General features: G+C 39.2%; 1 protein-coding gene and 1 non-coding gene across 11 annotated transcripts in view; one reads left to right on the top strand and one right to left on the bottom strand.

Annotated features, from left to right (window-relative positions):
* The window catches only part of ANKHD1 (ankyrin repeat and KH domain containing 1), a 124,355-nt gene extending 102,748 nt beyond the window's left edge, over nt 1–21,607 (top strand). For 2 of the 10 annotated variants that reach the window (XM_008985838.5, NM_001204919.1), the window contains 10 exons: nt 3,398–3,569; nt 5,248–5,695; nt 6,178–6,324; nt 7,124–7,273; nt 7,444–9,053; nt 14,416–14,592; nt 16,140–16,340; nt 16,827–17,002; nt 17,922–18,086; nt 18,365–18,859. In XM_008985838.5, coding sequence (XP_008984086.1) covers nt 3,398–3,569; nt 5,248–5,695; nt 6,178–6,324; nt 7,124–7,273; nt 7,444–9,053; nt 14,416–14,592; nt 16,140–16,340; nt 16,827–17,002; nt 17,922–18,086; nt 18,365–18,424 — 3,306 coding nt within the window. In that variant the 3' untranslated portion in view covers nt 18,425–18,859. Of the gene's footprint in view, nt 1–3,397; nt 3,570–5,247; nt 5,696–6,177; nt 6,325–7,123; nt 7,274–7,443; nt 9,054–14,415; nt 14,593–16,088; nt 16,341–16,826; nt 17,003–17,921; nt 18,087–18,364; nt 18,860–20,458; nt 20,576–21,493 lie in introns of those variants that run through there. The other 8 variants (XR_013527905.1, XR_013527906.1, XR_013527904.1 and 5 more) reach the window with 7 other exon arrangements.
* LOC118151936 (small nucleolar RNA SNORD45) lies at nt 6,603–6,679 on the bottom strand. Its single transcript, XR_004740328.1, has one exon. It is a non-coding gene; the product is annotated as a small nucleolar RNA SNORD45 (small nucleolar RNA).
* Nucleotides 21,608–24,154: the final 2,547 nt, after the last annotated feature.

Raw genomic sequence — 24,154 nt, forward strand, 5'->3', positions numbered from 1 at the left:
GCACTGCTGCACTCCATCCTGGGTGACAGAGCTAGACTCTGTCTTTTTAAAAAAAAAAAAAAACCTATGTTGTTTTATCATTGGTCTGCAGAGAAATTTAGTAAAGCATTGGAAATCATTTGTTTATCTTAAGATTTGGGTTACAAGTGATTTATTAGATTCCCAATTAAAGACTATCTAGTATCCTAGGATGTGTGGTATAATGGAAAAATTAAAACAAACTAAAACTTTGCCTTTCTGAGGCTTAGTCTGCTTACCTGGAAAATGAGAGTGTTGATACTGAGTTCAGAAATTATATAAGGGCCGGGCGCAGTGGCTCACGCCTGTAATCCCAGCACTTTGGGAGGCCAAGGTGGGTGGATCACGAGGTCAAGAGATCGAGACCATCCTGGTCAACATGGTGGAACCCCATCTCTACTAAAAATACAAAAAATTAGCTGGGCACGGTAGCGCGTGCCTGTAATCCCAGCTACTCAGGAGGCTGAGGCAGGAGAATTGCCTGAACCCAGGAGGCGGAGGTTGCGGTGAGCCGAGATCGCGCCATGGGTAACAAGAGCGAAACTCCGTCTCAAAAAAAAAAAAAAGACATTATATTAAAAGAAAAAAACAAAAAAAAGAAAAAACATCACAATCAAGTAGAGTTATTCTAGGAATGCAAGAGATAGCTTAACATGAAAATATTTTGTTGATGATTAAAAGAAGAGAAAAACTATGATCATTGAGAGATGCTAAAATTTTGATAGCAAATTTTGGTTTAAAAAATTTAGTCAGCTAAAGAGAGAAGAAAATATTGCTTATAATCACTAAGGAGAAAAAAAAGATAACTTACCCATAATAAAAAATGATTATGTGAATAGGCAAGTCACAGAAAAAGAAATACAGGCTGGGCATGTGTTGTGGCTCATGCCTGTCATCCCAGTACTTTGGGAGGCTGAGGCAGCAGGATCACTGGAACCAAGGAGTTCAAGACCAGCCTGGGCAACATAGTGGGATCCTGTCTCTACTTAAAAAATGCAAATAAATAAAAATAAATTCTATAAAGTAGGAAAGAATCATCTCTGTAATAGCTTCTTATCTGTATTTTTACAGCGAGATTTATCAGTCTTTTGTAAAGATCATGATAGCTGCATTTTAGGCACATAAATAGACACCACATAAATATTTTTGTTAAATAGCATTAGTGAAATTCACTCCACAAACCATACAATTTACCCATATAAAGTTACATACACACCTGTAATCCTAGCACTTTGGGAGGCCAAAGTGGGAGATCACCTGAGGTCAGGAGTTAAGAGACCAGCCTGGCTAACATGGTGAAACCCCATCTCTACTAAGAATAAAAAAATTAGCCAGGCATGGTAGCACATGCCTGTAATCCCAGCTACCTGGGAGGCTGAGGCAGGAGAATCACTGGAACCTGTCATACATGCGGAGGCTGCAGTGAGCCAACATCGCACCACTGCACTACAGCCTGGGTGACAAAGTGAGACTCTTATCTCTAAAATAAATAAAATAATAAAATAGGTTATGTAATTCAGTGGTGTTTAGTATATTCACAGAATTGTACATTTATCAGCACAATTAATTTTGGAACATTATGACTATCGTAAAAAGAAACCCTGCACTCCATAGCTATCACATTCCTATTCACCTGCCGCAATCCCTCTGTCCTAGGTAACTACTAATCTACTTTCTATCTCTATAGATTTGCCAGTTCTGGACTTTTCACATAAATGAAATCATACAATATTTGGTCTTTTGTGTCTGGCTTTTTCACTTAGTGAAATGTTTTCAAAATTCATCTATATTGTAGCCCAAATGAGTGCATTATTTCTTTTTATTGCCAAATACAAAAACAATTCTTTTCTCTAGATAGACCACATTTTCTTCATCTCCTTATCAGTTAATGGACATTGGGTTGTTTCCACTTTTTGGCAAGTATAAATAATGCTACTATGAATATAAGTATACAGGTTTTTGTATGAAAATGTTTTTATTTCTCCAGAGTATGTACCTATGAATGGAATTACTGAATCATGTGCTAGTTCTGGGTTTAACTATTTAAGGCAGTGCCAGATTATTTTCCAAAGTGGCTGTATCATTTTACATTCCTACCTGCAGTATATGAACGTTTCAGTTTCTCCACACCCTCACTGATATTATTATGTCTTTTTTATTGTAGCCATCCTGGTGGGTGTGAAGTGGATATCTTGTAACTTGGATTTTATTTTCCCTGATAGCTAATAGAACATTTATCTCTTTCTGTGCTTATTGGTCATTTGTATATTTTCTTTAGAGAAATGTCTATTCAGATCCTTTTTCTATTTAAAAAAAATAGCTTTATCGAGGTATGTTTGACAAATAAAAATGTGTGTATATTTGAAGTGTATACTTTTTTTTTTTTTTAATTAATTTTTTTTCTTTTAGAGACTGGGTCTTACTCTGTTGCCAAGGCTGAGTGCAGTAGCATGATTATAGCTCACTGGAGCCTCAAACTCCCGGGCACATGCAGTCGTGCCTCCCACATAGCTGGGACTATAGGCATAGGTCACCATGCCCAGATAATTTTCTTATTTTTTTATAGAGGTGGGATCTTGCTATATTGCGCAGGCTGGTCTTAAACGCCTGGGCTCAGGCAGTCTTCCCTCTTCCTTCCTCAATCTCCCAAAGTGCTTACTTGTATTACAGGTGTGAGCCACCATACCCAACCTATATATAACTTCATGTTTTCATAATCTATTTTTTAAATGGATTGTCTTTTCATTAGTGAGTTAAGATTTTTTTATATATTGTAGATACAAGTCCTTTACCAGTTGTATGATTTGCAAAAATATTTTTCCCATTTTAAACATGGACTTTTTGCTTGCTTTCTTTTGTTTTTTTTTTTTCCTTTTTTTTTTTTTTGAGACAGAGTCTCACTCTGTCTCCCAGGCTGGAATGCAGTGGTGCAATCTCAGCTCACTGCAACCTCCATCTCCCAGGTCCCCAGGTTCAAGTGATTCTCTTGCCTCAGGCTCTCCATTAGCTGGGACTACAGGTATGTGCCACCACATCCAGCTAATTTTTGTATTTTTAGTAGAGAAGAGGTTTTGCCATGTTGGCCAGGCTAGTCTCGAACTCTTGACCTCAGGTGATCCACCAGCCTCAGCCTCTCAAAGTGCTGGTATTACAGGTGTGAGCCACCACACCCAGCCAACTTTTTACTTTCTTGATGATTCCTTTGAAGTACAAAAGTTTTTAATTTTGATGGTGTCCAGTTTATTTTTTCTTGGTGACATTTATAAATGTGTTTTGCGAGTAACATCCATGGAAATTCCTGTGTATCAAAAATATCATTTCATTCTTTATTTTACATTACTGCCTTATTGTTAAAATTACAAACCTACTTTATTTGTAGTCAAGAGAAGAGAGCAGAAAGCAGGCTCTTGCCGCTAAAAGAGAGAAAAGAAAAGAAAAGAGAAAAAAGAAAAAAGAGGAACAGAAAAGGAAACAGGAAGAAGATGAAGAAAACAAACCTAAGGAGAATTCAGAACTACCAGAGGATGAAGATGAAGAGAATGATGAAGATGGTGAGAAACGAACCACCTGAAGTAGTGATAAAATTCTCCTTTATCAACTTCATTTTGAGTCTTTTTTGCTCTAGTTAACTCTAAACATTTGATTACTTTATTAATCTGAAAAGTGGTCTGCATTGTAAACCAAGCACGTAATTTGAAGAAATTCAGTTGTAATTTAAATCATCTTATAAAACATTGCATGTATACTAAAAGCAATATAGTAAGAGGTTTGCCAGCATTTTTCAAGGTTTTCTCTAACTTTTCCTCCCTTGATTAGAAGTACAGTTTCTCAATTTATTTTCAGCTGAGATTCAGGCTCAAGGATATAGAGGCCTGAAATGTCAGTAGAGATGGGTTTAGTACTCTCAGAGAGTTGTTTATTGTACTGTCTGGCAGTGCTTATAGTAGGCAAATAATTTTGTTCTTCTTGAATTCTAATTCTAAAATACTATTTGAAAAATGTCCTAAATTCAAACTATATTGTGGTTTTGGTTAGTTATGAGACTAGAATTAAGAATATTGCTAGTATGCATGTCCTATACCACCTTAGACAATAAAATATAATAGTGTATATTTGTTCTGATAACAAATAATAGTAAATATTTATTAGGCTAACAACAGTAAAGATTTTTTTTTTTTTTTTGAGACAGCCTCCCTCTGCTGCCCAGGCTGGAATGCAGTGGCGCAATCTCAACTCACTGCAATCTATGCCTCCCAGGCTTAGGTGATCCTCCCGCCTCAGCCTCCCGAGTAGATGGGACCACAGGCACTCACCACTACCCCCTGCTAATTTTTGCATTTTTTTGTAGAAACAAGATTTTGCCATGTTACCCAGGTTGGTCTTGAACTCCTGAGCTCAAGTAATCCACCTGCCTTGGCCTCCCAAAGTGCTGGAATTACAGGCATGAGCCACTGTGCCTGGCCTCAGTAAAGATTTATTTATTTCAGCTGGGTACAGTGGCTCACACCTGTAATCCCAGCACTTTGGGAGGCTGAGGCAGGAAGATCATGAGGTCAGGAGTTTCAGACCACTCTGGCCAAGATGGTAAAACCCTGCCTCTACTAAAAATACAAAACTTAGCTTGGCATGGTGGGGTGCACCTGTAGTCCGAGCCATCTGGAAAGCTGAGGCAGGAGAATCGCTTGAACCCAGGAGGTAGAGGTTGCAGTGAACCAAGATCGTGCCACTGCACTCCAGCCTGGGCGACAGAGCAAGACTCCATCTAAAAAAAAAAGGGGATTTTCTTAATGTCGTAGTGAATACTGGTGAAAGGAAAATATGATATTAAAGACTGAGTTAATATGGCCGGGCACGTTGCTCACACCTGTAATCCCAGCACTTTGGGAGGCCAAGGCAGGCGACACGAGGTCAGGAGATCAAAACCATCCTGGCCAACATGGTGAAATGCTGTCTCTACTGAAAATACAACAAAAATTACCTGGGCATGGTGGTGCGTGCCTGTAGTCCCAGCTAGTCAGGATGCTGAGGCAGGAGAATTGCTTGAAGCCAGGAAGCGGAGATTGCAGTGAGCCTAAATCGCACCTCTGCACTACAGCCTGGGCAACAATGTGAGACTCCATCTCAAAAGAAAAAAAAAAGACTGAGTTATTATGAATTATCAAATATATTCTGTCAGAATTTGAGTTCTGTGACTCTCAGTGTGACTTTTATTCTTTTTAATAATTTCAGTGGAGCAAGAAGTTCCCATAGAACCTCCTAGTGCAACCACCACCACCACAATTGGAATCTCTGCAACATCTGCAACATTTACAAATGTGTTTGGGAAAAAAAGGGCCAATGTGGTGACAACTCCCAGCACCAATCGGAAAAATAAGAAGAACAAAACGAAAGAAACCCCTCCTACAGGACATTTAATTTTACCAGAACAACATATGCCTTTAGCACAACAAAAGGCAGATAAAAATAAAATAAATGGAGAACCTAGAGGTGGTGGTACAGGTGGGAATAGTGATTCAGATAACTTGGACAGCACAGATTGCAACAGTGAGAGTAGCAGTGGTGGTAAAAGCCAAGAGTTAAATTTTGTGATGGACGTGAACTCCTCTAAATACCCTTCACTGCTCCTTCATTCCCAAGAAGAAAAGACGAGTACTGCTATTTCCAAAACTCAGACACGGTAAATTTTTTTGATTTGTTAATTCTACCTCCACCTTTCCTTCACGCCTGGCACAAGAATTTGAAGTATATTACCCAAGTACATGTTGTGTTAAACAATTTAAGTCTACCACATTATCTGTCTTCAGTATTCAAAACTGAAATTCACCCATGTCCTCTTCATCATGTGCTAGTTAGGAAATGAGATTATTAGACATTTTTATAGGATTCAAAGTCTGAAGTTGAAAATATTTACATGCTTTGATTATACCTATGTCATTTTTATTGATTATGGTCTAATTTTTGACATCTGAATCCATTTTAATATTAAAATAAATTATGGGCTCTCTTTGCTCTATTTCTGTTTTTCTGACTTGTTGATTATTTGATATGCCAAAGTTTAATACGAATATTTCAGTGTAACTCTGGCTATAAAGGAATAGTCTCTTGAGTTTCTATCTTAAAACTTATCTTTTATTGTACTTGCTATTTGTCTCTACTTAGACTTGAAGGTGAAGTGAATCCTAATTCCTTGTCAACTAGCTACAAGTCAGTGTCATTGCCATTAAGCTCTCCAAACATAAAGCTGAATCTCACTAGCCCTAAAAGGGGTCAGAAAAGAGAAGAAGGGTGGAAAGAAGTTGTACGAAGGTAAATAAAATTAGTTCCATCTTTTTAACTTTCATAAATTTTCTCGTGTGAGATGGCTACCTAATTAATTAATGAATAATTTGAATGTGGTTATTATTTTAAACTGCATTGCCATACTAAATCCAGAATATGCTAAAGCACAATTAGAAGCAGTGTATATATTTTGCAAGCATATTTTATATGACCCAAGAAATTTTGGCTTTTTGGATAACCTAAGTTGCTTTTTATATAGTTCACATGTAAAGACTTTCTCTTTCTTTCTCTTTTTATTTCTTTTTTATGTCTCAATAATTCTAAAACTAAAGTATTAATAATCAACTTTAGATTCAGAATACAAGTCAGCTCATCATTGACCCGAGGCTTTATTTTTTATTGCTAAATATGAGCTGTTGATACTGGTTTAAAATGAATAAGCTAGCATAGTCATTCTGTGTGGATTTTAATAATATGGTATTCATTATTTTAATTTAGAAAGAGTCAACACACATGGTCATTGCAGTTTAGTTGATGTGTAATATTTTGGGGGCAGATTGGAATGCTTAGATTGTGAGTGATTTAAATATAATTTTTGTTTTAAATTAGGTTCTCTGAAACTGCAGAGGCAATGTAATTTTTAACTTTACTAAATTCAGTTCAATACCATAAGAGATCAGTTTCTAAAATAAAAACTTAATAATTTCCTCTTTAGCATTTGAGAAATGTTATTCTACAAAATGTCCATGAACATACTTACTGAGACATCTTTTTTAATAAAGAGACGTTTAATTTCATAAGCTTGTATGTATTCTTCATTTTATAGGTCAAAGAAATTGTCTGTTCCAGCCTCAGTGGTGTCGAGGATAATGGGAAGAGGAGGATGCAACATCACTGCAATACAAGATGTTACTGGTGCCCATATCGATGTAGATAAACAAAAAGATAAGAATGGCGAGAGAATGATCACTATAAGGTAATTGTGCAAAATGTATACTGCTAGTTTTGAGTAGAAATCATAAGAAGCATACCTTTGTTAGGCATGGTATAATGAAGAACTTTATTTAATGGTTAAAATTACCTAGTTTTGTTTTTTTTTTTTTTTAATGTTTTTGGTCTTCTGTTTTTTTTTTTTATTTTTCCCAGGGGTGGTACAGAATCAACAAGATATGCAGTTCAACTAATCAATGCTCTTATTCAAGACCCTGCTAAGGAATTGGAAGACTTGATTCCTAAAAATCATATCAGAACACCTGCTAGCACCAAGTCTATTCATGCTAACTTCTCATCTGGAGTAGGTACCACAGCAGCTTCAAGTAAAAATGCATTTCCTTTGGGTGCTCCAACTCTTGTAACTTCACAGGCAACAACATTATCTACGTTCCAGCCCACTAATAAACTTAATAAGAATGTTCCAACAAATGTACGTTCTTCTTTCCCAGTTTCTCTACCCTTGGCTTATCCTCACCCTCATTTTGCCCTGCTGGCTGCTCAAACTATGCAACAGATTCGGCATCCTCGCTTACCCATGGCCCAGTTTGGAGGAACCTTCTCACCTTCTCCTAACACATGGGGACCATTCCCAGTGAGACCTGTGAATCCTGGCAACACAAATAGCTCTCCGAAGCATAACACAAGCCGTCTACCTAACCAGAATGGGACTGTTTTACCCTCAGAGTCTGCTGGACTAGCTACTGCCAGTTGTCCTATCACTGTCTCTTCTGTAGTTGGTGCCAATCAGCAACTATGTATGACTAATACCCGGACTCCTTCATCAGTCAGAAAGCAGTTGTTTGCCTGTGTGCCTAAGACAAGTCCTCCAGCAACAGTGATCTCTTCTGTGGCAAGCACTTGTAGTTCCTTGCCTTCTGTCTCCTCTGCACCTGTCACTAGCGGGCAGGCACCCACCACATTTTTATGTACAAGTACTTCTCAAGCACAGCTTTCTTCACAAAAGATGGAGTCTTTCTCTGCTGTGCCACCCACCAAAGAGAAAGTGTCCATACAGGACCAGCCCATGGCAAACCTATGCACCCCATCTTCAGCTGCAAATAGTTGCAATAACTCTGCCAACAACACCCCAGGAGCTCCAGAAATTCACCCCTCCAGTAGTCCCACTCCTCCTTCCAGTAACACACAAGAGGAGGCACAGCCATCCAATGTGTCTGATGTAAGTCCTACATCAATGCCTTTTGCATCTAACTCAGAACCTGCTCCATTGACTTTGACATCACCCAGAATGGTTGCTGCTGATAATCAGGACACCAGTAATTTACCTCAGTTAGCTGCAACAGCACCTCGAGTTTCTCATCGAATGCAGCCCAGAGGTTCTTTTTACTCTGTGGTACCAAATGCAACTATACACCAGGATCCCCAGTCTATTTTTGTTACAAATCCAGTTCCTTTAACACCACCTCAAGGCCCACCAGCTGCAGTGCAGCTTTCTTCAGCTGTGAACATTATGAATGGTTCTCAGATGCATATAAATCCAGCAAATAAATCTTTGCCACCTGCATTTGGCCCAGCCACACTTTTCAATCATTTCAGCAGTCTTTTTGATAGTAGTCAGGTGCCAGCTAACCAGGGTTGGGGAGATGGTCCACTGTCCTCACGAGTTGCTGCAGATGCTTCTTTCACTGTTCAGTCAGCGTTCCTGGGTAATTCAGTGCTTGGACACTTGGAAAATGTGCACCCTGACAACTCTAAAGCACCTGGCTTCAGACCACCTTCCCAGCGAGTTTCTACTAGTCCAGTTGGTAAGTTATTAACTATGCTGCAGCTCACTTTGGAGCTCTTATGCCCTAATCTCACCTTAAGTGGGCAAAAAAAGTAGCAAGAGGTAAATAACTTGCTTATAATGAGCTGCTTTATATTCTCTCTATGATCTTTCTGTGCCTCATAGTAAGGAAGTTTTAACAATGGTGTCAGTCCATTTTCTTGGAATTGGTGGCTCTTCATATTAATAAAAAAGACTCCAAGGATGTTTGAAGGATTCTAAATTTACAGACTTAAAAAAAGAAAATCCTGTAATCCCCACACTTTGGGAGGCCAAGGTGGGTGGATCACAAGGTGAGGAGTTTAACACCAACTTGGCCAACATGGTGAAACCCCATCTCTACTAAAAATATAGAAATTAGCTGGGCTTGGTGGCGCATGCCTATAATCCCAGCTACTCAGTAGGCTGAGGCAGGAGAATTGCTTGAACCTGGGAGGCAGAGGTTGCAGTGAGCTGAAATTGTGCCTCTGGACCCCAGCCTAGGCAACAGAGCAAGACTGTCTCAAAACAAAACAAAACAAAAAAAACATAATGATTGTTTGCATTTCTTAGATTAAAAAAATCGAAATTGTAAAAGTGTTTAGGCACCAGTCCATAATTTACATTGTTTAATAGTACTCTGTTATCTACATTAGGTATAGCTATTTGTTTATTTTTTATGTATTTTATTTCTTATTTTTATTATTTTATTTTATTTATTGAGACAGGGTCTCACTCTGTTGCCCAGGCTGGAGGGCAGTGGTGCAATCTTGGCTCACTACAACCTCCACCTCCTAAGCTCAAGCATTTCTCATGCTTCAGCCTCCCAAGTATCTGGGACTACAGGCATGTGCCACCATGCCCAACTAACTTTTTATATTTTTAGTAGAGAAAGGGTTTCGCCATGTTGCCCAGGCTGGTCTAGAACTCCTGAGCTCAGGCAATCCTCCCACCTTGGCCTTCCAAAGTGCTAGGATTATAGGCGTGAGCCACTGCACCTGGCCTAGATATAGCTGTTTGAAGAGACCCGGTCATTTATACGATTATTTTTGAAAGACCAACATAGATTTAGTTATTGCTACTTCGAAATTATAAATTAGCTGCCGAGGCTTTATGAGAAAGATATAGACAGATTTGACATCAGTTTTGGCTTGGAGATATTTGGAGAACCAGAATCTATTTTTCATAGTTTAGGAGCCAAAATTTAGTCTAATCTGCACTGTTCTGAAAAACAAATTAAAAATGCGGCTCACCCAGAATGTGGAACTATTGCCTCTTAGCATTTCTCTTCCATTTGGAAAACTCCCCCATAGTCCATGCCACCTTGTAGCTAATTATTTGTGAGTTATAGATATGCCATCGCCTTAGCTTTCATTTCAGATATGTTTCCATTTACTTCTCTTTTCAGGAAAACATAGCTGTTATATTTCAAATACAAATAGAAGCCTGCATATGACTATCTGTGGTCCAAAATATTCTCTAGATTTTTTTTCTCTTCCTCTCTGTAAATAGCATCTATTATGACTTTTCATTAGGGGAAACTAGTATAGACTGCGAAGCCCCAGGGTGAAAGAAGAGCTCATTGCCAGTACCCAGGATGTGATAGAGGGCATTAATCCTTGACTTTCCTTTTAGGGCCTGAGATTAATAAGCTTAGCCCATTTCTTAACTGCTTGTATGGTTTGTTTGGTTGATGCTCTTTTCATTAATATAGTTTACTTTCCTAGTTTTCAAGTAAGAAGTAGTAATACTGACCAAGCGTGGTGACTCATGCCTGTAATCCTAGCACTTTGGGAAGCTGAGGCGAGTGGTTTACCTGAGGTCAGGAGTTTGTGACCAACCTGGCCAACATGAGAAACCCCTTCTCTACTAAAAATATAAAAATTAGCCAGGTGTAGTGGTGCACATCTATAGTCCCAGGTACTTGGGAGGCTGAGGCACAAGAATCACTTGAACCCAGAGGACAGAGGTTGCAGTAAGCTGAAATCATGGCACAGCACTCCAGCCTGTATGAAAGAGCGAGACTATTAAAAAAAAAAAAAAGTAATACTTAAGAAGATGGGGAAAGATACAGAGAAATTGAAACCATCATACACTGTAGATAGGACTGTGAAATGGTACATCTGTTTTGGAAAACAATTTCACAGTTCCTCAGAAAGTTAAACATAAGAGTGATCATATGATCCTGTAATTCTTCTCCTAGGGAAGACATATGTCTGTACAAAAACTGGCACACTAATGTTCATAGCAGCATTATTCATAATAGCCAAAATGTAGAAACAAACGATTGTTCATTAACTGACAAGCAGATAAACAAAATGTAGTATATCTGTAAAACAAAATATTTTGTATTTGGTATAAAAAGAAATAAAGTACTGATTCATGCTATAACTTGGATGAACTTTGAAAACATTTTGCTAAATGAAAGAAGCCAGTCACAAAAGACCAAATATTTATTTTATATTCTATTTATGTGAAACATCTAGATTAGCAAGTCCATAGAGATAGAAAGTAGATTAGTGGTTACCTAGGATGGATGGATGATTGGAAGGTGGGTAGTTTAGGAGTGCAGAGTTTCTTTTTTTGGGGGAAGAGTGGTGGACAGGACCTCACTCTGTTGCCCTGGCTGGAGTGCAGTGGCATGATCATGGTTTACTGCAGCCCCAACCTCCTGGGCTTCAAGCAGTTTTTCTACCTTGGCCTCCCAAAGTGATGGCATTGCAGGTGTGAGCCACCACACCTGGCTTCAGAATTTATTTTTGGGATAATGGAAATATTCTAAAATTGATTGTGGTCATGAATGCACAATTCTGTGAATATACTAAAAGCTACTGAATTGTATAACTTTAAATGAGTAAATTGTATGGTTTATGAATTAAATCTCAGTAAAGCTGTTGAAAAGTACATTTATATGGCATCTACATTTATGTCCCTAAAATGCACCTCAAGTTCTTTAAAAGCTATCATAATCAGCTGGGCACGGTGGCTCATGCCTGTAATCCCAGCACTTTGGGAGGCTGAGTGGGGTGGATCACTTGAAGTCAGGAGTTCAAAACCAGCCTGGCCAACATGGTGAAATGCCATCTCTACCAAAAAATGCAAAATTTAGCTGGGCGTGGTGGTGGTGCCTGTAATCTCAGTGACTCAGGAGGTTGAGGCAGGAGAATCACTTGAACCCGGGTGGCAGAAGTTGCAGTGAGCCAAGATCATGCCACTGCACTCCAGCCTGGGCAACAGGGTAAGACTCTGTCTCCAAAAAAGCTATCATGATCTTTACAAAAGCTGACAGATTTCACTGTAAAAATACTGGCAGTGGCCAGGTGTCGTGGCTCACACCTGTAATTTGAGCACTTTGGAAGGCCAGCTTGGGGGAATCATTTGAACCCAGGAGTTCAAAACCACCCTAGGCAGCATAGTGGGACCCCCATCTCTATAAAAAAATAAATTTAAAAAATGAGGGCTGGGTGCGGTGGCTCAGCTCACTCCTGTAAGGGCAGATCACAAGGTCAGGAGTACAAGACCAGCCTGGCCAACATAGTGAAACCCTGTCTCTACTAAAAATACAAAAATTAATCAGGCATGGTGGTGCATGCCTGTAGTCCCAGCTACTCAGGAGGCTGAGGCAGGAGAATCGCTGGAACCTAGGAGGCAGAGCTTGCAGTGAGCCGAGATCGCGCCACTGCACTCCAGTGTGGGTGACAGAGAGACTCTGTCTCAAAAAAAAAAAAAAAAAAAAAAAAGGGCCAGGCGCGGTGGCTCACGCCTGTAATCCCAGCACTTTGGGAGGCCAAGGTGGGTAGATCACAAGGTCAAGAGATCGAGACCATCCTGGTCAACATGGTGAAACCCTGTCTCTACTAAAAATACAAAAAAAATTAACTGGGCACAGTGACGTGTGCCTGTAATCCCAGCTACTCAGGAGGCTGAGGAAGGAGAATTGCCTGAACCCAGGAGGCGGAGGTTGCAGTGAGCCGAGATCGCGCCATTGCACTCCAGCCTGGGTAATGAGAGCGAAACTCCGTCTCAAAAAAAAAAAAAATAGCTTAGTGTGGTGGCACACACTGTAGTCCCAGCTACTCGGGCCTAGGCAGGAGGATCTCTTGAGCCCAGAGGTCCAGGCTGCAGCTAGCTGTGATCACACAATGGCACTGTAGCCTGAGTGACAAAGCGAGACCCTGTCTTAAAAAAAAAAAAAGAGGCTATTCATTTTCATTAAAAAAAGAAAGTAATGATTCATTTCCTACTTTATAGACTTTTTAAAGCCATATTCAAAATTCTCACTACTTCTAGGTTTTGCTAACATCTACTTTAGTTAGCACTAGAAAATTTAATTTTTTTTTTTCCAGGAAAGCATAAGGTAATCATTGCCTGCCATTGCCTACAACAATAATGAAAGTCTGAAATAAGTAGGAAATGCATTAAGTTACCCACATGTCCAGAGTAGGCAAATCTATAGAGAAAGAAAGATTGCTTAGAAATGGAAATATGAGGGTGAGGGGCCAGTGAATGATAATCCTGTGAATATACTAAAATCCACTGAATTGTAATATGCTTTAAATGGATGAATTATATGGTATGTGAATTATAGCTTAAAATCATATTTTTTTAATGATGGGGAAATCAAACTCTGAAAATAAGACCTGCTTGAAAGAAATTTTGACAGTTGATACTGATATTGACAACTTTTTCCTGAAATATGAAACCATAATCCTTTTCCAGACCCTCGTCCTCTTTTCCTAATACATTCTCCAGAGAAAGCAATGGAATTTGAGAAGATGGCTAAGTTCAGATTTATACAAACTAGATAGAAACTTTGATATAGTTTGCAACTGTTATTTTTTATCAGATAAAATACTGAAATTATCTTTAGTAGTATGCCTTTCCTCCTCGTGAAGAAGGAAATATTGGTAGGTTTTGTTACTCATCTTCTATAGGAAGTGACTATAGTTATATAGATGAAAAGCTGTACTTTGAGATTGACTACAAAAGGGAATGCAGAAGTTATTGTTGGGTGCCACTTAGTTAGAACATACTCTCATTTCATATCCCCTCCGCCAGTTAAAAGCTTCGAGATTCATTTAGAACATTACTCCAGGTGACTGACATTCTTAAACATTGAGCCCATTTTTCTGTATCCAGTGCTGTTTGGCAATATTCTTCTGCGATGTAAGAAAAAAATGGATTTGGCCATACGGTATCACATGGATGGATTATTTTTGCTGTGGGCTATGAAAATGAGCCACATGCTATCTTTTATTTATTTGTTTGGTTATTTTTACAGCTTATCTCACCTTGGTGGAAATCTTGGGCTTTCGATTTTAAAGTTTTGGCTAATTGGATGTCTTGGACCTGTTTTATTTCAGGGTTACCATCCATTGACCCATCAGGCAGCTCCCCATCTTCCTCTTCTGCTCCTCTGACAAGTTTTTCCGGCATACCAGGAACAAGGGTTTTCCTGCAAGGGCCAGCTCCTGTTGGGACTCCTAGTTTCAACAGACAACATTTTTCTCCCCATCCTTGGACAAGCGCCTCAAACTCATGTAGGAATCCTGGAGGAACTCTTCCCAAAGAGTTTTGAATAAGTTATTAAATCATTTATTTCAATTAAAACACCATGTAAATTTAGTAAACTAAATGGTATACAGATGCCCAAGGTTTGTTCTGTGGTCATGTAAAAAAACTGTCAGTCATTTGTAAGATAGAAAACTTGAGAATGGTCAAACTATTCTTTCAAGCTAAAAATGTTTTACCCTAGGACTTGGATCAAGAAAAGAGGTACTAGGTTGTGTGCATGGCTCACACCTGTAATCCCAGCATTTTGGGAGGCCTAAGAGAGATGATTGCTTGAGCTCAGCAGTTGGAGACCAGCCTGGGCAACAAAGTGAGACCTTGTCTCTATTTAAAAAAAAAAAAAAAAAAAAAAAAAGATGTATTACAAGTAGTTTTACAAAAGGACCCCTTTGGAAGTGGTGTTGTGAAATTATTTCTTAAATCTGAAACGAAGTTAAATTTATATGGTCAGTTTGATGTGATTTTTTTATGTATTTTTACATCTTATGAAATGGGATTGCCTTTTATACGTTAAAGTATTCCTTTGTTTTTTTGATTGATTGATTGAGACAGAGTGTCTCACTCTGTCTCCCAGGCTGGAGTACAGTGGTGTGATCTTGGCTCACTGCAGCTTCTCCCAGGTTCAAGCGATTCTCTTGCCTCAGCTTCCCGAGCAGTTGGGATTACAGGTGCCTGCCACCATACCTGCCTAATTTTTGTGTTTTTAGTATTCACCACATTGGCCAGGCTGGTCTCGAACTCCTAACCTCGGGTGATCCGCCCACCTCAGCCTCCCAAAGTGCTGGGATTACAGGCATGAGCCACCATGCCTGGCCCCTTTATTCTGTTTGTTTCAATGTTTAGAACAGATGAAGTATGTGGAATTGAACAGAATTGAATTTTTTTTTTTAAAGCGCATCATGAGGTATTCAGTGAGTATTGACTTTTTTGACAAGGAAAATTACCCAAATCACCCAAGAGTTCCATTAAGAAACAAAGCTGTGAATCAAAATAATGTAATGCTTTGCTAATATTTGACCTTACTTCCTTATGGGAAAAAAAGGGTTATAGAAAGGGAAAAAAGAAAAGACTAACAAGTATAGAAGGTCACCAGATGTTTTCTAGAAAATATGCTAGGTATTATCCAAATACTGCCACGTTTTAGTTAATTTAAAAATGTGACAATATATGTTTTGAGAAGATTATTTAGAGCAAGAATAAAAGCAAATGTGGCCCGCTTCCTTTCTAGCATTGTTTAGTTCAACTGGGAAAACATTTTTTAGACTACCGTTTTATACTTACTATATATAGGCAGAAGTAACATAGAATAATGTTTATAGAAATTATATTTTATTTAAATGTTCTTTTAAAATGAAAATTTTCTTTACAGAATCTACGTGTGGAATAGATCTTTCCAACAAGGTTTCTCATATTCTTAATAGTTTTTATATGTAATAAAACAATGAGAGAAATATTTTGCCACCAGGTGACTCTCCTATTCCATCTGTTTCTTCGGGATCATCTTCACCTCTTTCAGCTACTTCTGCCCCACCAACATTGGGCCAACCAAAAGGAGGCAGTGCCAGTCAGGATCGAAAGATACCTCCCCCAATTGGAACAGAGAGACTGGCCCGGATTCGGCAAGGAGGGTCTGTTGCACAAGCGCCGGTGGGGACCAGTTTTGTCGCTCCCGTTGGACACAGTGGAATCTGGTCATTTGGTGTCAATGCTGTGTCAGGTACAATTGCCTTGCTCTCTCTCTCTGGAACGATATCTTAAGTAAGTTGTAGGTTTGCCATTAAAACTTAGTTCCTTAGAAAAACAAACAAAAAAACTTGTGTTTAACACTCAATCAGGGAAGGGTGTTTATACCTTTAAGGAGTTCAATGGAATCTCAGAGTCTGGAACACTGGTTGAGGTAATATATAGAGTTGACCAGAAACAAAAGATTCAAAGCGTGTGTCCTTTCTCTCTTAAGTAATCATGATTTCTTTCAGAGAGCACTTAATCTTTTGAAACACAGGGTAAAGTGGAGTATTCAGAGGACTTTACCCGGTTTTTCAGGAACCGTTTTTTTTTTTTTTTTTTGGCTTGCAAAACTGTGATAAACATGCTCTGAGCTCTTCAGAGTAAAGGTTTTAATTACATTTGATAATAACAGTGGTAATGTTTTATTGTTTTATCCAAAGAAATATCAAACTTCGTTTTCAATTATTCTTTCCAGAAGGCTTATCAGGTTGGTCGCAGTCTGTGATGGGGAACCATCCAATGCATCAACAATTATCAGACCCAAGCACATTTTCTCAACATCAACCAATGGAGAGAGATGATTCTGGAATGGTAGCCCCCTCTAACATTTTTCATCAGCCTATGGCAAGCGGTTTTGTGGATTTTTCTAAAGTGAGTTGACAAACATCACTATAACTTGTTTGACACTTTGTCAGCCAGTGTAGTCACATGTTAAGGGATACTTTGTATTGAAATAATGCTCCCTTTTGTTTCTGTGGCTTTGCCAGATCTTTTGCTCAATTTCAAGAATGGGTAGCATCCATAGTAATTTGTCCTGAAGATGTCCCCATCTCCCGAAAACATCTGAGGGATTTAAGTTTTGCTGCTTTGTGTTCTGGTGCCACAGCTTTGAGGGAGCCCGCTACCCCTCTTAAAAGCTGGCTATGCAGGCAAAGTGGCTCGCACCTGTAATCCCAGCACTTTGGGAGGCCAAAGCGGGCAGATCATGAGATCAGGAGATCGATCATCCTGGCTAACATGGTGAAAATCCGTCTCTACTAAAAATACAAAAATTAGCCAGGTGTAGTGGCGCATGCCTGTAGTCCCAGCTACTTGGGAGGCTGAGGCAGAAGAATCGCTTACACCCGGGAGGTGGAGGTTGTAGTGAGCTGAGATCGTGTACTGCACTCCAGCCTGACTGCCAGAGAGAGACTCTGTCTCAAAAAAAAAAAAAAAAAGGCTGATGCTTTCTTGTCTGTTCTGACAGCTTTATGTCAGCCAGCAATTTTTAGAGTTCCCATTTTCTTCTTAGTATAAGCTTATTCATGAAACTAAAATATGGGAAAGTTGAGGATATAATTTTATCAAAGATGAGAAATTTCCTGATGAGTTCATATTGGATTTAATTTTTTTCTCTCCTTTTTGTTGAAAAGTCTTGTAGATGCAGATAAACATTATTTTTTCTCAACTTTGCCATACTGTATTTATAGGATCTTTTGGAGTTCTTTAAATGAGGAAAATTAGATAAGTCTAAGCTGGTATTATGGGATAATTTATAGTTATGATTAAATCTTTTTTTCTGCTGTTTTAGGGTCTGCCAATTTCCATGTATGGAGGCACCATAATACCCTCTCATCCTCAGCTTGCTGATGTTCCAGGAGGCCCTCTGTTTAATGGACTTCACAACCCAGATCCTGCTTGGAACCCTATGATAAAAGTTATCCAAAATTCAACTGAATGCACTGATGCCCAGCAGGTAAAATGGGCTTAATGCTCTTTTATTTTTTAGATTTGTCATGTCATTCTTTTTCTTTTGTGAATAGTGCAAGTACTGAATATCAAAAGTCATATCTAACCATTTTGATCTGGATTGCATTTTTCAATATCAAGATGATGCTACTCTAAACACTTTATTTCATATATGTGTATTCTTCCTAGGCAGAAACAGTGAATTGCCATTGCATTTATATATTCGTTTTGTAAATGTCTAAAGATTCCTAATTAGAAATTCCAATTTTTCCTCCCCCTTTTCAGATTTGGCCTGGCACGTGGGCACCTCATATTGGAAACATGCATCTCAAATATGTCAACTAAGTTAGAAGGTCTTTACTCTTTAGCCTTGTTTGAGAAACCTATGACCTTGGAAGAAACATGGGGATTTTTTTTAAATGTGCCTAAGAAATTTTCTCTGAGGCTTTAGCAATGGAAATTTGATTGCCCATTGTATAAGAACAAATTGATTTCCTATCCACCTGATTATGTTCTCTGGTTAGTTTAGCCATTTTGAACTTAAGATCATATGACCTTAGTGCTTTTGGCTAAACATACTGAATACTACTTGTATGCAGAAGATAATTAGTTGATTACATGTTTCAACCTTTTAGGGTGATAAATACATGTATAATTGTTTACATAAAAAGGAAAAAGTTGAGTAAATTTCTTGTCATATAGTGGCTCTACTTAATGTAGCCTGTATTAATGTGAAATATTTACCAGAATATTCAATAAAAAGATGAACAGTGTTTAGAAGTGGGGTGTGATCCTTTCAGTGGTCATGCAGGTACCACCCAATCCACATTATATTGAACCAGATGGTTAATACTATATTTTTAACAGGCTTCTCACATTTAACACAAGTCCCTTATTAGACTGCCTTGAAAAAGCACTTTTAAGACTATTTACCTATTTATTCTGTGTTAAACATTCCCTGTTCCCTTGTTGTTTTTCATATCCTTTAATATATGAGAACGTTTCAAGCTCTGGCAATGTGTCTTACCTGACTTTAGCTAGCTAGCAGATAGGCCACTGATAGGTTTTGTTCTTTATGGATCATGAGAATGTCAATAAGAACAATTGGATTTAAATCAGATGACACTACATAAATGTAGGAACACCCAAATTATCAACTTCAGGTTCCTTCTGTGCTTCCTGACCTTTTTTATCTGAAATATTTATCCAGTTATAGATATTTTAAGCTTTATTTGAGTTAGGACATAAGAGGGAGGTGACACCTGTCATTCTGTTGTCTTACTGAATCAGCTGAGTAATATATATAAATATGTGAGTAATTCTGGGCTTAGTTCCATGGCCCTAAGCATGGAGAGCCAATATGTTTAACAAGCTAAACAGAGGAACTGTGGAATGGGCTGCTTTGGCCAAATCATAGGCTATACCAAGAATTGGATGCATAGAGAAGGAAAAGTTATCCCACTGAAAAGTATAGTCATCAACTTATTTGTGTTATAATATAGCAGAATTTTTCCTGGTCTGTATAGGCAGTACAAAAAAGAAAATGAGAAAATGTTTGGAGCTGATAGAGAAGCCAAAACTCCTATCAAGGCAAAGAAGGTTGCACAGAAAAAGAGTAGTAACTAGGGACAGAACTATATTAGCAGCACTTTTCTACCCTCATGCCAACAGGAATTCTTAATTTTCTTGCCCAGGTCCTAAAGTCAAGACCACATCAGACACACCATGTTTGTTCTATGTCAGATATACCTGCTTTTTTGATCTTTTATATCATCTTACATATAAGAAAGCTTCTTTAATTAAGCTTATTTCTTATTTTCTGTTTTGAATGTATTTTGAAAGTGTTGTTTATATTGAAGCTACTACCTTTGTAGTGATTGATAGCCATATCAAGTATCATTAAGAGGTCCCCTGACCTTTGTGAGGGGCAATTGGGGGTGCACAAAAGACTCCTTGGATCACCTGCATATCTTGCTGTTTCCACTTTCCATTAACAGCAACAAGAAAAATCACCTAAAATTGGTGAAATTAATGAAACTACTCTTGATTAATATAGACTAGTGAGAAATAATATTAAATAAATTATTCAGTGGGACAAAAAGGTGAGTTTTATTCTATCTTAACTGTCTGTAATACATTTGAATTGTCTGGAGGAACCCTTAAGTCCATATTCTGTACCTTGAGGACAACCAAATGAGAAATTTTATTTCAGGTCAGTAACTAGAATTCATGAAGAGAAAGGAGGCAATTATGAGGAATCCCTAGGAGAAGTGGGAGGAAAACAACAGTTATGCATTTGGGAGTAGTTCTTTAGGATACGCTTCTCCCTTCCCTCTTACCAGCGCTTCCTTCCTTTCTTTCTGACTATTTGGATCCCAGTAGCCTGCTCCCAACCTCATTTCGTCTGCTAAATCTCTTCTTCCTCTGCCTGCTTCTTCCTGGCACTACTTTACTGCTATTTTACCAACCTGAACATTTGGATAAAACCTAGCTCAGGTAAGAACTTAATTACTTTCAAAATATACAAGGGATATGGGGAAGAGACAGTGTGGGTACAGTGGAACAATAGTCAGAGCCTAAATTCTGTTTTCATTTCTGCCATTTGAAGCTTTATGACCTTAGGCAAATCATCTCACCTTTCTGGGCTTCACTTTTCTCATCTGAAATTGAACTCAAGAGTCTTCTAGTTCTAACACAGGATTTCTTCTTGGAATGAGAATATAAGATATGGAAATATTAGAAGCCATTAGAATGTTTACAGTGCTGAGGTTCGAGAGCCCCTAGCATTGGTTCTGAGAAGGAATAAAAATGAATCTTGCTATTATTATGGGGGCCAATATTGAGATTTTAGTGGAGGCAGAAGAAAACCTTGCACATCCTGGCCGGGCGCGGTGGCTCACGCCTATAATCCCAGCACTTTGGGAGGCCAAGGCGGGTGGATCACGAGGTCAAGAGATTGAGACCATCCTGGTCAACAAGGTGAAACCCCGTCTCTACTAAAAATACAAAAATTAGCTGGGCATGGTGGTGTGCGCCTGTAGTTCCAGCTACTTGGGAGGCTGAGGCAGGAGAATTGCTTGAACCCAGAAGGCAGAGGTTGTGGTGAGCCGAGATCGTGCCATTGCACTCCAGTCTGGGTAACAACAACGAAACTCGGTCTCAGAAAAAAAAAGAAAACCTTGCACATCCTTAGTGAGCCTTCAAGTCATGAAGAAACATCCTGCTAAGGCTTAGATCAAATCCAGTGAAAATAACAGCTCTTTCAAGAAATGAAACTAAATCATCAAGGTTTCTGGACCCACTTATTTCAACTTGTGTTCAATGTAATAAAATTCCACTACCAATAAAATTATTGATGTTTTAAGACCCTTTAAACCTATTATGGCTACAGTGTGCTGACTTGCCCTTTTATAGGCCAGTCTGCTTCCTTCAGTCCCTGCTCTCAAAGGGGAAATCCCATCACCTCAGCTAACCAGACCGAAGAAGAGAGTTGGACGGCCAATGGTGGCCTCTCCTAACCAGAGGTAAGAAATTTCAGGACTTGGAACTATGGTTTCCCTCTCTTCATATAGATTCTGGCCGAGTCCTCCTCCCAATTCCAAAACTAGTGCAAGAGCAGACCATCTTCAGTTTTAGTTAACTTACAGGAAGGGGAAAGGCTGGCTACATTATAATTTCAAACCAGAGAGAGGAGTTCTTACTATATATGTGGTTCTGTCCTACTGTTTAAGACCTTTGGACCACATTGTAAACCCAAGAAAAGGCAAATAAGCCTGTAGGAAAACAGCTTCTGAATGAACATCTCATTCTCTGACTAGCAAGAAGCATTTCTACCAAGACATATAACTAGTTATGATGTCTTCCCAGTGGACACTTTCTTATAGTGAGGGGCTCTGGTAGTGTTGCATTTTCTGTTTATCCCCAGTGATTTGTCATTTGCTAACAGGCAGGTTCATGGGCCTCCATCCTCTCCTTTAGGCAATGGGTGAGAGAAAGGTGGTTTTAAGTATCAAAAACTTAAGTGTGTTAAGACCGCCTCCAATAAAAGGTATGACCCTGGGCTTCAGCACCTAATTTGGAAAAGAAGATCATGAATCAAATTATCTGTTTGCAAACCTATTTTGTGATTACTTTTATCTTGATGGTGTATTAGTTTGAATCCAAAGCAATTTGCCTGGTAACAGAGGCCTGGTATTTCCTTATAGGTTTAAGCAGATCTCTGGGAGTGGGGACTGGGCATAGGTATTTTTTTAAACACTTTCATATTCTAATAGGTCATTAGTTTTTTTGTTTTGTTTTGTTTTAATGAGACAGAGTCTTACTCTGTGGCCCAGGCTGGAGTGCAGTGGCATGATCTTGGCTCACTGCAACCTTCGCCTCCCGGGTTCAAGCAATTCTCCTGCCTCAGCCTCCCAAGTAGCTGGGATTACAGGTGCTCATCACCACACTTGGCTAATTTTTGTACTTTTAGTAGAATGGGGTTTCTCCATGTGTGCCAGGGTGGTCTTGAACTCCTGACTTCAAGTGATCTGCATGCCTCAGCCTCCCAGAGTGCTGGGATTACAGGCATGAGCCACCTTGCCCAACCAGTAATTAGTATTGACCCTCTGATTTAAATTCTTGTTTCTTCATCCAGGTTGCATGGATGATGAATCTGGCTTTCTCTCTAAAGCCAGCCTTATTCTCATATTCTCCAGCCCTTATAGAACACAGTGACTCCAAAGCAGTTACCTGCAAGCAGTAGTCATTACAGTAGTAGTAACTGTGGCTATTATTTTGTGATAGAGATTAGTAGAAGGAAGACCTCACTTCCTAATGACCCTTCTTGAAAACCTTTGACACTTTTCTCCTGATTCTATTTCTGACTCATCTTTCTCAGTCTCTTTTTGGCAAATTCTTTTTCTTCACTACCTTTTAAATAAGTAAATGTTGATGTGCCCAGGCTTCTACACTGTATCTTCTCCCCAGATGAGATCCCCAGATCTCTTCCCACACTCATTTATTTATTTATAAATAGAGATAGGGTCTTGCTGTGTTGCCCAGGTCTTGAATTCCTGGGCTCCAGCAATCCTCCCACCTCAGCCTCCCAAAATGCTAGACTTATAGGTGTGAGCCACCGATCCCAGCCTATCCCCACACTCTTGAATTTCACACCACTCAAATTTGAGCCACTAATCCAGAGTTCTCCCCATCAGACCAGTATATCTAGCTTCCTACTATGCTTCATCTGGATACATATTCATTGCCTCATAGAAGATATGCTGCTCTTCCTATTTTCCCTATCATATTGGTGCTACTAGCCACCAAGACTCTCAAGCCAAAAGACTGAGAATTATTCTAGTTTAACTCACTTTTCCTCACCCCACTCTTAATCAGTCACTTTATTCTTCCTCTGTATATCTGAATCGCATCCACTTCTCTCCATCCTCACAGCCACCACCCTTTTGCCCACCTGGTTTCACTAGGCTGAAGTCTCCATCCTCAAATCTCATCATCCTCCACCCTTTTCTCCCATTACCCCTGTCAGACACTTCCTCACCTTGCATAAAAGGTGAGTTATCATAAATGATTATTTACCCTCCAGCACTGCTAAGACTTCATTTTGGCATGCACCACTTTGTAAGATGCTAGAAAACCTTTGGGGAACAATAAAATATACATACCCTTGCTACCTAAAGTGTGTTTCTGAGGCCCTGAAGCATTTGCATTACTGTATTTAAAAATTCACAATTGCAGCCAGGACTGGTGGCTGATGCCTGTAATTCCAGCACTTTGGGAGGGCAAAGCAGGCAGATCACTTGAGGTCAGGAGTTCAAGACCAACTTGGCCAAGATAGTGAAACCCTGTCGCTACTAAAAATACAAAAAAATTAGCCGGGTGTGATGGTGGGTGCCTGTAATCCCAGCTACTTGGGAGGTTGAGGTAGGAGAATCGCTTGAACCCATGAGGCAGAGGTTGCAGTGACCCAAGATTGTGCCACTGCACTCTAGACTGGATGACAGAGCAAGACTCTGTCTCAAAAAAAGAAAAAAACAAAAAACCCCCACAAAAGTTGGCTGGGCGGAGTGGCTCATG

Source organism: Callithrix jacchus, chromosome 2 (genome assembly GCF_049354715.1).
Source record: "Callithrix jacchus isolate 240 chromosome 2, calJac240_pri, whole genome shotgun sequence".
NCBI lineage: Eukaryota > Metazoa > Chordata > Mammalia > Primates > Cebidae > Callithrix > Callithrix jacchus.